General features: G+C 39.6%; 1 protein-coding gene across 1 annotated transcript in view; it reads right to left on the bottom strand.

The window, feature by feature from the left end:
* WTAP (WT1 associated protein) overlaps positions 1–12,025 on the bottom strand; it is a 213,318-nt gene that overhangs the window by 160,866 nt on the left and 40,427 nt on the right. Inside the window, exons 4-5 of the mRNA XM_078648975.1 lie at positions 11,048–11,106; positions 9,310–9,437 (exon numbers count right to left, since the gene is read on the bottom strand). Coding sequence (XP_078505101.1) covers positions 9,310–9,437; positions 11,048–11,106 — 187 coding nt within the window. The remainder of the gene's footprint in view (positions 1–9,309; positions 9,438–11,047; positions 11,107–12,025) is intronic.

Here is a 12,025-nt window from a genome sequence, read left to right as displayed (position 1 = left end):
AACTGTGTCAGAGACGAGACTGGCTGAAGAGGTTAACTGAGGCAGTTCATATCTGAATTGTGCATCGGTTGCCTACGTACTAGCACTGTAGCGAAACACATACCAAGTCTTTACCTACTTGGCATCTTCAGCTTCGTGTGTTTTGGCCTCTCTCTTGCTGAGCTAGTGCTCTGATCTCTCCCCATAACTGGCAGTAGGGCGAGTCCAATGCGGGGGACTTCTCCAATGCATGGCGGGCTTTGCTGGGCTGGACTTTAACAGGTTGGTGCTCAAAAGAACAGAAAATCTGAGACGTAAAAGTATTAGAACCTAAATGACCCTCTGCTTCTTTGATTAATGCATGTTGAAGCTGTAGAACCCAAAGGACCCTCTGCTTCTTTGAGTGATGCTCCTTTCCATGGGCCTTGGTAATTGGTGTGGCTGGAAGGAGTCCTCTGGTAAAGGTTGCGTTTGGCCAGGGAAGGTTACCGCCATAAGAAATGATGGGAGAATGGCAGTTATGGGTGAAAGCAAAGCCATGAAGATGCTTTATGTACTTATTAACTCATCTGCTGTGAGATGGGTCACCTTTGTGTGAGTGCAAGCTTCACTAAGCTATTTTGTCATAGATGTACTAAAAAAAAAAACAGAAAAAAAAACGTGTACTTTTATGATTGCATCCCTGAACAATGGCTTCCTAGAAAGGAAATAAGAAAGGTGCAACGTGCTGGTGGCACTTAACAGATGACTCCAAACTAGAGTGTGCAGAACAGTCTTCCTGAAATGCAGAATAAATTGACAAACAGCTGGAAAATCAAAAGTGGGGTGCAGACCAGACAGTGCAGCACCAACTCCAGCCAGGACATCAAAATTACCATCTTTGTCAAGTACCAGTGGCCTGTATAATTAATCAGACAATCTTCAAATTAGGTTGTTCTTAAGCATTTTGATGTGTTCAATTAAATTGAAGACATCATTCCAATGACTCCTGTAACTTTTACAACGATCTATATATTAATAAAGGAAAGTTATAACAAAAAATGTAAAATGACCAAATTTGACAAATATATTTGGCAACAGGTGAGGTGTTAACTAATTTTGAGAGCTGATGTAAGCGCCTTCCATCATAATTAAAAAAGTTGAAAACTTAAGTGGGCAATGTTGAAGTTGGGTGGAGGGGAAGGCTTTACATACAGTTTTGGCAGTCTACTCAAAGGAATAACGAAGCATTTCCAAAAATAAAAAACAGAAGGGCTGTTGAAACATATCAGGGCAGCCTATGAGCGAGACGGATAGGGCGTTGATATGTGGGGCAAATTTGTTGTACTATTGATATGCTTCGTGAAACTAAAGAAACCACTGTCATTTGGTTGTGTTTTGATGTATAAAATCAATAAAACTTAAAAAAAAAAAAAATCAGGGCAGCCTAACTGACCAAAGAAGCTACTTAACATCACCTATTTAGAGAAGTCACTTTTACACTAACATATCGCCAGCTATATTGTACCGAGTAGTGAGAAATACCATTAGTTTCTATGAATTACCATGAATTATACCGGGCCTTTGCTTCTCATAGTGGAAGGAACATCCTAAATTCCTAAACATTTGCAGCAATTACTTTCTTAAATGAACTGTTAATTTTATTCAAGAGTATTAGTTAGCACCCATTGACTAACTATACATATTTAATTTTATATAATTTTATACACCCTTTGCATATTACTCACTAGCTGAACTCCTGAATCTCCCCCCAACAAAAAAAGGAGCACCCTTGTAGACCAGGCCCATCGTTATTCTTTTCCACAGCTCTAGAACCCTCTTGATGCCTTCTTTTAGCTCCACTAGCTGTATACAGTCAGTAAAAGACAAACAGGAAAGGGCTAGAAGAGCGCTTGATGTCTCAACGGGTCTGGCCGGTGAGTAGAAAAGACCCTTCAATAAATCGCTGCATTTGAAAGTCTGGTGGGACCAGGAAAGATTGGTTTCATGGGCCGATCGCCCGAACTCAGCTAGCCATACAGCAGCACCAAAGGAAATTTCCTGACCACTTGCCCATCTCTGTTTTCACGTTGAACTGTCCTGATTTACTAGCACTTTCTCATGTAGCAAGCTCGCTCTGGCTCCATCTACTTCATCAGTTTAAATGGGAAGTAGACAAGAAGCGTAATAAGTGAAGTTAGTGCTAGGGAACTGTGCACCTGAAAGGCTGAACGCTCCACTCCGTATTTATTGAGCCCTCCTTCCGTTTCAGAGTCTGTAGTTGAACACCAATCAATTTGCTCCAGTAGACTGGAGTCATTTATTGGATGTTTACCACTACACTGTAGGAGCGATTATGAAGAGGCTATATCAAGCTTCTCCATAGAATAGCTTGTAATCTACTGGTAACTCCATCTACAAGCAAGTAGCACCCCTGTGTGCCCTCCATCTTACTAAATTGGAAGTTTTTTTATTGGTTGAATAAATACATGTATACTAAAATTGAAAGGCATATTTTCATGGGGAAAATGTGAGCAGTTTCATAAGTCATAAGTAGATGTTCAGAGGGAAATAGTTGAATTTCCAAAATATAGTTAAAGGGGATTTGAGTGATTAATCATGCAACTATGTAAAGACTTCATGTTAACTTGGTGCAAGAGGCATTGCAGCTATGGCTGTTCTGTATTATCACATAGGCGTTGTAAATTGACAAACCTTTATTTACAATACTGCTGACACCCGTATACAATGAACTGGGGGTGATAGCTGCCAATAATCTAACATATGGTGCACATCGTCATCTTCTCCTAAGTGGTTACAAATACAATTCTAATATTAGTAGCTCAGGATGATTTTCATCGAACATAATTAGCTCTTATTAAGGAAAAGGCTGGGGACCCCTGGGCTCTACAACTCTCAAAACATTTTTAAATAAATGCTCCAAATGAGTGTCATTTAAAAGGAGATCTTGTGTTAACTGCTTAGGGCGTGTTAACTAACATGATGTAGCAAGTACTGATTTCCTACCAAAAAATTTAGAAAATTGTAATCTCTGCATCAATCACGAGATGCAGGGCTAAGATGCAGTAGGGTTATCAAAGGTGTTTAAGGTGCATGCTATAACAAATGAAGCATTACTGGTCCCATTTCAGTCTCAATTGCTGTATTATTTTTGCAGATACATTTATGCCAGTTTTCCTGACTTGGGCGATGGATAAAGCTAGTAAGACGGAATAGGATGGTTGTGCACAATACATTCAGAAAAGGGATACTTCGCATGAAGCATCCTGACTGGCCTCTTGGAGACTTCATCTCAAGTCTGCTGATGTCTGAGGAATCTAACCAACTAGAGAATAGCACTATGGAGGTTATGGACAGGGCAATATTTTATATAGGATCATGCTGTAGCAGAGGGAGGAGGTGGCAAACTGGCAAAAAGACAAATGCCTTGAGCATTACAGCCATCTTCTGTGAAGCCTGAATATCATGTCCAGTCACTTTCCTGAGCGCGATCGAAGTAGGACAGTTAAAAGTTTGCCTTTCTTGTACCTCACTTGCACCAAATTGATACATAATAAAGGCACAGCAATGGTAGCACCTTTGCATGGCCTCAAAGCAGGTGACGCTACGAGCTACTTCTTGCCCTAAAATCTATTGCTCTGCTACCATTCTAACACTTGGCCATTGCCAGGGTAATCTAGATCATGCTACATGTTAAACACCCTGTTCCTTTCCATGACACCTTAATTTTTTTTCAATAGGATTGTCGAGTGGGGGCTGCAGTGTCGATGCAGTGGATGATTCCATATTATCACTAATTGGAAAGAAATGCGAGATTCTCCGCAAGTGAGATCCACTGCATGTGAGACAAGCGGGAGCTTGACATTTTACATGATAAATAGGTGCCTGCAACACTGCAGATAGCTGCAACTGCTAAAGCTAGAGCGTGCTCAATAAGCATGGACTTAAATGGAATCAAATATGTGAACATGCTCCAAGTAGTGTAAATTGAGGTATACATCTAATTTTCCATCTCATGATTGAGATTAAATGTTATTCACAGTAAAAGCGGTGCTTATTGAAAGCTCCAAAGTGCACGCAGATATAAATGCCACTCAAAAACTAACAAAGAAAACGTGTGATGGGTCTAAAGCCATTAAAAATAATTAAATGACAGCAGCGGTTCCTGTTCAAACTTGCTGGTAAAAAGCAAACTCAAAGGAAAATGTGGTCACAAATTGCAGCTTTCAATAAAAAGGATTATACAAAGCCATCTTTTTAATACTCATACTGAAATTGTGGAAGCTCATTGAAGGAGACTATACATTTTGATTAGAGAAAGCTCTCCTGAAAAGGAAAGTTAGGACAGATGCTACAATGCAATGCAACAAGCATTTAGTTTAGCAGGTTGCTTTTTAATACCCCTTTTCTTCAAAGAACCAAAAGAACACAACTGAAATGTACATCCACTACAAACAGCTATGTAACGCCACAGTAGTCAATGTTAAATTTAAAATTGGGCACATGAAGTAGAAAGCATGATTGAAGGAAGCTCAGAGAGGGGCTCCATCTTGACGGATTTGAATACACAGCGCGTTCTCCCCAAGCCGATATCCAACACTTGTGTAATAAGGCATTGAAACAAGACTATTAAAAACGATTCCTGAAGACCGTTTCCTTTGAGTGTTAGCTAGAGACAGATTTCTCGAAGCAATGAGCTGTGGTAGAACAGATCAGGCTCTACAGGGTCTCTTGAAAGATCTACTCGACATCTTTTACTGTGGAGGAAATAAGACAATTGACGGCCTTTAGTTCTAATCAATGAAGTCCAATTATAGCCTGCTGCTGGTATGAAGCTGCTCTTAGGCAGCAAAACTAGGGAGAACCAAAGTCCAGTACGACTTAAGATAAAGACTATGCTTTGGACAATATAGGAATCTGCTAGGACTATGAACAAATGGCAAATCCTGCAGTTAACACTCTTAAATTGGGCTGCTATGGAAATATCTACAAGACTAACATCAGCATTTAAAAAAAAACATTTTTTATTGTTTAAGTACAACCAGGTGATTGGCACCCAACAGGACATATAAACATTAAATGCTGCTAATTCACATCTCACAGGTAATGCGCTCAACTTTGTGCCCAACAAGAATCAGGGGACAGGGCCCTCCCACAGTAGTAATGGGGTTATCAATTTAGAAATGTTATCTTGTCAGACATAACGTCTTTGTTGCCGCCAAGAATTGTGATAATCAACTTGCGGTGCTACCTATAGGGAGCAGTAACCCCACCTCACTCTCACCTCCCCCACCCCTGGTGTGCCATGGCTGCGCCTGCTACTAGGTCGACAACGATAAACTGACTTTTCCCCATTGTAGAATGAAGAGGGTGTTGGGGATGCTCTATTGTATTGTTATTAATGCCCAAATTGTGAAATCTATATGTGCGTAGCCTAGAGTGGGTTATCCCTTTGCATCGTATCGGTTTTCTCCAAGGTCTAGAATGTTATCCATGTCATCAGGGCGTATGTAGGGGTTCTTCGGGTAAGGAGCGGTCCGGGTGTTTCAAGTCTTCTACTATTGCTTCCCAAGCTCTAGCAACCTCAAGGGATCCCTGGTCGCGTCTGAGTCGTACCGCACCCTCACAGTTCACCCCCATATAGGGCTTCCCTCAGTAGTAAGCCCTTGCTGTGCCTTCCAGTCCGGGCAATCTCCCTTTTGGCCAAGAGAAGCACTAGGTCCTGAAAACTATCAGTTAGTCTTGGAACCAGCAATGTCCCGGTGTGCAGTGGACCGCCCCCCAATCTATTACCTCAGTCAATGTGTCAGTCACTATCTTCCAGAAGACACCTAGCTTTGGGCAGCTCCAAAACATATGGAGTAATTCATCCCCGATTTACCCCAACAGGGACGTTATGAAATGTCAGTTTATCCGTCCTTATGTGAGATATGCCCTATGTAGCACCGAAGTTAATCAGCTTCAATAGGGCATTTCTAGAAACTTTGAGTGCGCGGTATAGTAGTCCTTCGCACACCTCATCTATGGTGATCCCCAATATGCCTGTAAGTTGTCTAGTCGGGGGGCAGCATTTCAAGACTGTCATCAGTATGTGCAGACAAAGCTTGTAGCGTATATTTAGAAAGCTATATGAGAGATTCTGGACTTTAAGTAAGGAACAGAGGCTTTAGAGAAATTATATGGACACAAGTTTTTCTTTAAGACTTCCATCCCTAGGTAAAAAAAAAGAGCACAAGCTATAAAAATAACTGCTCCCAAATAAATCTATATTAGTATAGGCCTGGGCGAAATTTTGATTACGCCAGTGTAATTTTGGTAATTTGGTTTAACAGGTTTCCAAAATTGAGATTACATCGCTAAACATTGCGCAATTACGGGGAAAAATTTTAACGCAAGATGTACCACTTGGGTTGTTAACTTTTGAGTGCGAGCAGCATTTCAGATAGATTTTTTACCCGAGCGAACTGTCTAGGTAATGTTTAAGCACAAAACTGGAGTTTAATTTTTACTTTAACAAGCACCTGCCTAATTTTTAGTGTGAGATGCATTTCACATAATTGTTCGTAATTGTGCATTTACGCTACAGAATGAATTCTATAGCAAAATGGCCTTGTGTGTCACTAATGATTCTAGCTATACATTACATGTTTGAGACTTTGAATCTTTACAAGGGTAATCTGGTTTATTTTCAGTCCTCACTGGTGTAAGGTCTGCAGTCAGCTACCCAATAACTAAGTGAAAAATAGGTTTGCTGCATTAATTGATTCGCTACATTTCAGCTATAAAATATACAAATGTTCTATTGACAGTATGGATTAATATGGATCTGTTCAGACTCAAAAAGAAAATGCTGAACAGTTTGGATAAATGTACACGTCCACTTACTTTGGAGAAGTAGGGCTCTCCAGTGTAAGCAAGTGTTTAAATGGTGGTGTTTGCAGTTTTTACAGTCTCAGATGACCCCAAATTATTGTGAGCGGGTTTACACACACTCTAGGCTAAACCTCCTTTGAATCCTTCATTTACATGTAATCCACTTCCAGAACAAAAGCAACATTTCTACGAGTGCTCGTAGTTTGAAGATCCAGAATAGGATGATATTTTTAGGTTTCGCTTGAACTGTGCTTGAGAAATCTATTAATATAAACTTAAGGGACTTACATCCAGCTTTCTGGCCTCTCATTGGTTCCTGTGCATGCCACTTACCCTTCCCCCATTTCTATTGGCTGAAGCATATTTTCCTGCATTTACCAATGCTGGTTCCTCCATTTCTATTGGCTGAAGCATATTTTCCTGCATTTACCAATGCTGGTTCATGGTCTGCTTCTCATAGGTGTCCCACCACCGAAATAATGTTAAAGTACACTTTTGTGGAACTATATTCGCATAAAGCTGCGCCACATCCTCTCCTATACGGTGTTATCTGTCAGGGAGCTCTTTCCCTCTCCTGTACGAGGATTGATAAAAACATAGGCGAAACCGATGCATTACCAATGCTTTTTTTTTATAGTGCATCTAATTCTAGTTCCACCTCATCTTTTTAGGTAGGGAATGTGTAGCCCCTCGACTGCCATCCCACCTCTTCCTCCAATCCCCAAACACTCATATCAACAAAGTGTTGGTGCTAAGTGTAGGAAGTGATAAGAAAAACATTTTTTTTTAAATACCACCTACAAAACGTCCCTCCTGTTATTCATACAGCAACCAAAGAGGCTTGCTTGGGGGCTTTGTGGGTTTGAACAATGATGAATTGAATTAAACATTTGCAACAGCAATCATTACTACTTGTACAAGGTGCTCTGTAAAGTCAAGGACAACTGTAGGTGTTGCCAAAAAGCATAGAATAGTGGTTACCGCTTAACTGGGCTTGCTGAACAACGTTTTTATTTAGTTGGTTATGTGCAGCACATTTCAAGGCAGATAAAGTTTAGGAACAAAAAAAACAGTGAGAAAAAGTATTGCAAAAAATATATATTTTTATTCAATCGTCCAGAAACATGGAAAAACAGACACAAATGACATTGGAAAGCACAACACAGTAGCCAAAAAGGAGGACTGCTCCTTATCTCTTAAGGTAAATTTATCTTGAACCAGAAGCAGTGTCATCTAGAGAAAATCTTGAGCCCCCCCCCCCCCCCATCAACCCTAGCCCCCCCCCTGATTCTAGCACTCCATGAGTGGAGTTTTAAGCTTTCTAAACTGTAATGCTCAATCAGCACCAACAATACCTTCTTTAAACAAATATAAGCCAACTATTTACATGGGTTAGAGAAGCTACTTGAAAAGCAATGTACATGGAGTAATTAAATAAGTCAGACTGCTATTTTGGGGGCATACTTCAAACGATTAAGAAAGGAACTGAATAAATGACTAGTCCGGTAAGTAAGCCAACTGGACAGCTCAGTGAGTAAAAGGTTCGCTGGTGAAATATGCGATAATCTAAAAGTCACAAGCTGGAATACTTGGAAGGCATACTCCGACTTCTGAAGACAGATAAATTGTGTAACTTCACCAGTTATTAACAGAGCTCAGAAAATACGGAAGTGCAGTCCGAAAAACTACCAAAATAAGTTATTAATTGGGATCTGAATAATATTTGTATGTCGTAGTCTGTCACGTTGTGTTCCCTGAAAACAGTTTGCTTTAGAATAAATGAACAACAAAAGAATTGTGAATGTTTCCCTGTTCATTCTAATAATCTCTGCTGTGCAGGCTTCCCAAAAAAACGGTAAAAATATTTTTAATATACCGATATTAAGACTTTGGATGAGAACATGTAAGGACTATATGTCTCTGCAGGGCTATACAGCAGGCTAGCAATTTGGTAAAGTTGATAACAGCTATTCATGGTTTAGAAACTTCATAAATACTCGGACAAAAAATGCAGGATTCGACATAATTGTTTAATGGGGATGTTTGTTCTAGAAATCAACTAGGTTTCAGATGGGTATTTTTAAAAGATGCTTCAATATCATTTGAGTTACTGTATTTTAGGGTAATGCACAATCTCAGGTTGTTCAACAACTTTTCACATATATTCCTGATCAACATTCTTTTTACTTCTCTATTCGTGGCTGGCATGCAATGCTACTGCAATAGTGCAAGATGTTTTCGGTAAATATGGTTTCTAGGACTGCTACATCTGAAAAAATGTCAGGTAATATTTATATTGGCGTGAGAAATTGAGATGTTTTATTCATCGGGAAAAATTATTTCATGGGGGAAAAAAATAAATCGCAGAGAAATCAGTGTAACCATATTTAATTCTGATCATAAAACAGTAGTTCCGGTCTAAACTCACAATTACACAGCAGCAATATGAAAACTTACCGTACACTCTTGCATTTCCTGCTCTTTTGTTGCCAGCCTCATTACGAGGATGTTTTCCCTTCTAGCAGACTCTTGCTGTTGTTGCTTGAGTTTCTCTTCAGACTCTCTCAGCCCAGTCACATCGTTAGCTGGTTTTAAAAAGAAAGTACAGGGAAGTCTGAAACTGGTTATACAAATCAAGTGGCTTATTATTTTTCTGCTCAACAGTGACTAATGAACAATGGCTCAGTGGACACGGCAGGATTTACAAGGAGGGGTCAGGATGCCTCAAGTAGACAGTGGAAACTCAACTTAGCTTAACCATTAGTTTCCTTAAACAGTAGTGTGGGGTCTTGCAAAAAGGTTATTTGCTGAAAACGAACACCAATTGCTGCCAACAGTAATTTAACTGAAAACATTCTGGCAAAGGAAATTTAATAAAATATGAATTATAACACTGTTATACTTCATACGTTAGTGTTTCATTATATGAACAAAGCTGAATTCTGCAACGATAACCACAATCATAAGAACATTGTTTGAATGGTTCATTAGAGTCTTTCATCTGTCAAGAAAGTTATGTTGTGTGCGAGATAATAATGAGTTACTGGCTTGATGCTTTTTGTTAAAAAATTAGACTTCCGAGCAGAGTATTCTCTCTTGCCAGGTTTTCTGACACTCACCAGTCTAAATAAATTGGATCTACTGAGAATTGGAAGTGATTCCCAAGAAAGTGATGACAAGTGCAATGAAGACAACAACATCTCTCAGGCAACACTCAGGCTAGATAGCAACGTACATAAAGCTCAAGAGGTGCATGAGAGTAAAAGAGCTAAATTAAATTTCATAGACTAGCCTACCCTCGACAAGGGGGGGGGGAGGGGGCGCATCAAGACCCTTTAGGTGCATCCAAAATGTACAGATATTTTATCTACACAGCAAAGGGTTCATGTTTAAAGTCAACTAACAGACAGCACCTTTGGGAGATTATGTTTACTTTCCACAGAGTCCAACATCAAGAGACGCACCTGCTCCACTATTTTTCCCCAACCCTGAATACACCTGGGTGCTCCTTTCAATTAAATGCAAAAGCTTGCAGTTTTGTATTTGATAAAGTATGTCATTAAAAGAATGGGAAGAAATAAACGGTTTGAAAATACCATTTTTTATTTAGTTTCCCTCCAAATTTGTTGAATTGTTGCATACTTCCCGAAACAGCGTGAAATAACTGTTTTCACCAAGACTGGTTAAATGATGCACAACACCAGGGTGCTTGGAAACAAAACACAACAAACCATAATCTGGAACTTGTCTGCAAATATTATACGTGCAGTTAGGCTATTTATGACAGGAAAAAAAGCTCAGACAATGTGGTCATAGTGTTTTTGTTTGGAAGTGATGAAATACTACTAAAAATAAAATGCTTTATTTTAAATTGGGGCTTAGCGGACAAAAATAAATGTTTGTTCATCAACTACAAATAAATGTTTGTTCATCAACTACACAAGTGAAGTATACAAATTAATTGAGCACTTTTTAATTCCTTTCTCTTAACCCACGTGAATACACAAGAAAGCAATACATTTGGGGTTACTGTATTATGCCTGGTTACATTTGGAGAAAATGCTTTTAATTTTTTCAACAACAACACACAAATTGCTTCCGAATACAACAGGTGTCAATTTGAAAGAATTTAATCTGCAATAGTTTAACGTAATGCTAGTCCTGATGCTTCAGTTTTCTTCTGATACAAACTTACAATTAAGATCTGTATACTTGCTCTCCAAGGCTTGTACATAAGATTCATATTGTTTCCACCTACAAATAAAAACAAAATATGAATGTTACAATTTATTAAACATATTTAGCAGGGAAGAACACGACCATGTATATTTAGAATGACATCAAAAGCATTTAATGAAGGAATTTATCCCATGGTCACCACAAGAATCAAAATTAGTTTAGAGATAAATTTATCAGAAGACACATACAATTTATATAGTTCATAAAAAGCAAAAATAAATCTATAAAAACAAGAACTGGAACAGAGACAAGATCGTAACCGGTAAGGATTACCCAAAAGGTATAGTACCTTACAGGTTAATTCATCACAGAATGTACAAAATCTGCCTTTCTGCACACTACTAGAGAGGCTTCTGTAGTTGCCCATTTTTCCCCACTCAAACTCCGCTACCCCTTACCAAAAGACGGCAAGAGGAAGGAGCAGAAAAGACAGCGCCTTCAACATGTGGGTAAATGGGCGAAGGTGGTTCTGAAACTATGGGCCGCCCGGATTTTTCGCTTTTTGAGCACCCAATTGTTGAGCTTTTACTGTGGGGAAGCCTCCTAATCTGGGACTCACCCACAGTGAACTCATAATGAAGGAGACTGCATGGAGATTTTGCTGGTGTACCCCTGGCTTGACTAGGCCGCTGCGCAGCAGCTGGAGTATGGGGCACCACGCTGGTTACACGCAGACATGTGTACATGTGTGTGCACACGTTTCAGGGCTGCGCAGGGGAGATTCCTAGCGTGCGCAGGCCAGGAGCAGCCACATAGTGAATGGTGTGGCCGGAATTATGCAGAATTGGGTGGTGACAGGGAACGAATAGTTTCTTACCTGTCGGTGTAGTTTTGCAGCTTGAAGATCTTTCTGGATTCACTATGCTGTGCATATTCCGCAATCTGGTGGTTGGGTCCGGATTCGTAGTCTTTTTTCTCTTTTTTTTTTGTCGTA

Source organism: Lissotriton helveticus, chromosome 6 (genome assembly GCF_964261635.1).
Source record: "Lissotriton helveticus chromosome 6, aLisHel1.1, whole genome shotgun sequence".
Lineage (NCBI taxonomy): Eukaryota > Metazoa > Chordata > Amphibia > Caudata > Salamandridae > Lissotriton > Lissotriton helveticus.
Note: the sequence above shows the minus strand (reverse complement) of the source record. Positions and strands in the feature narration are given on the sequence as shown.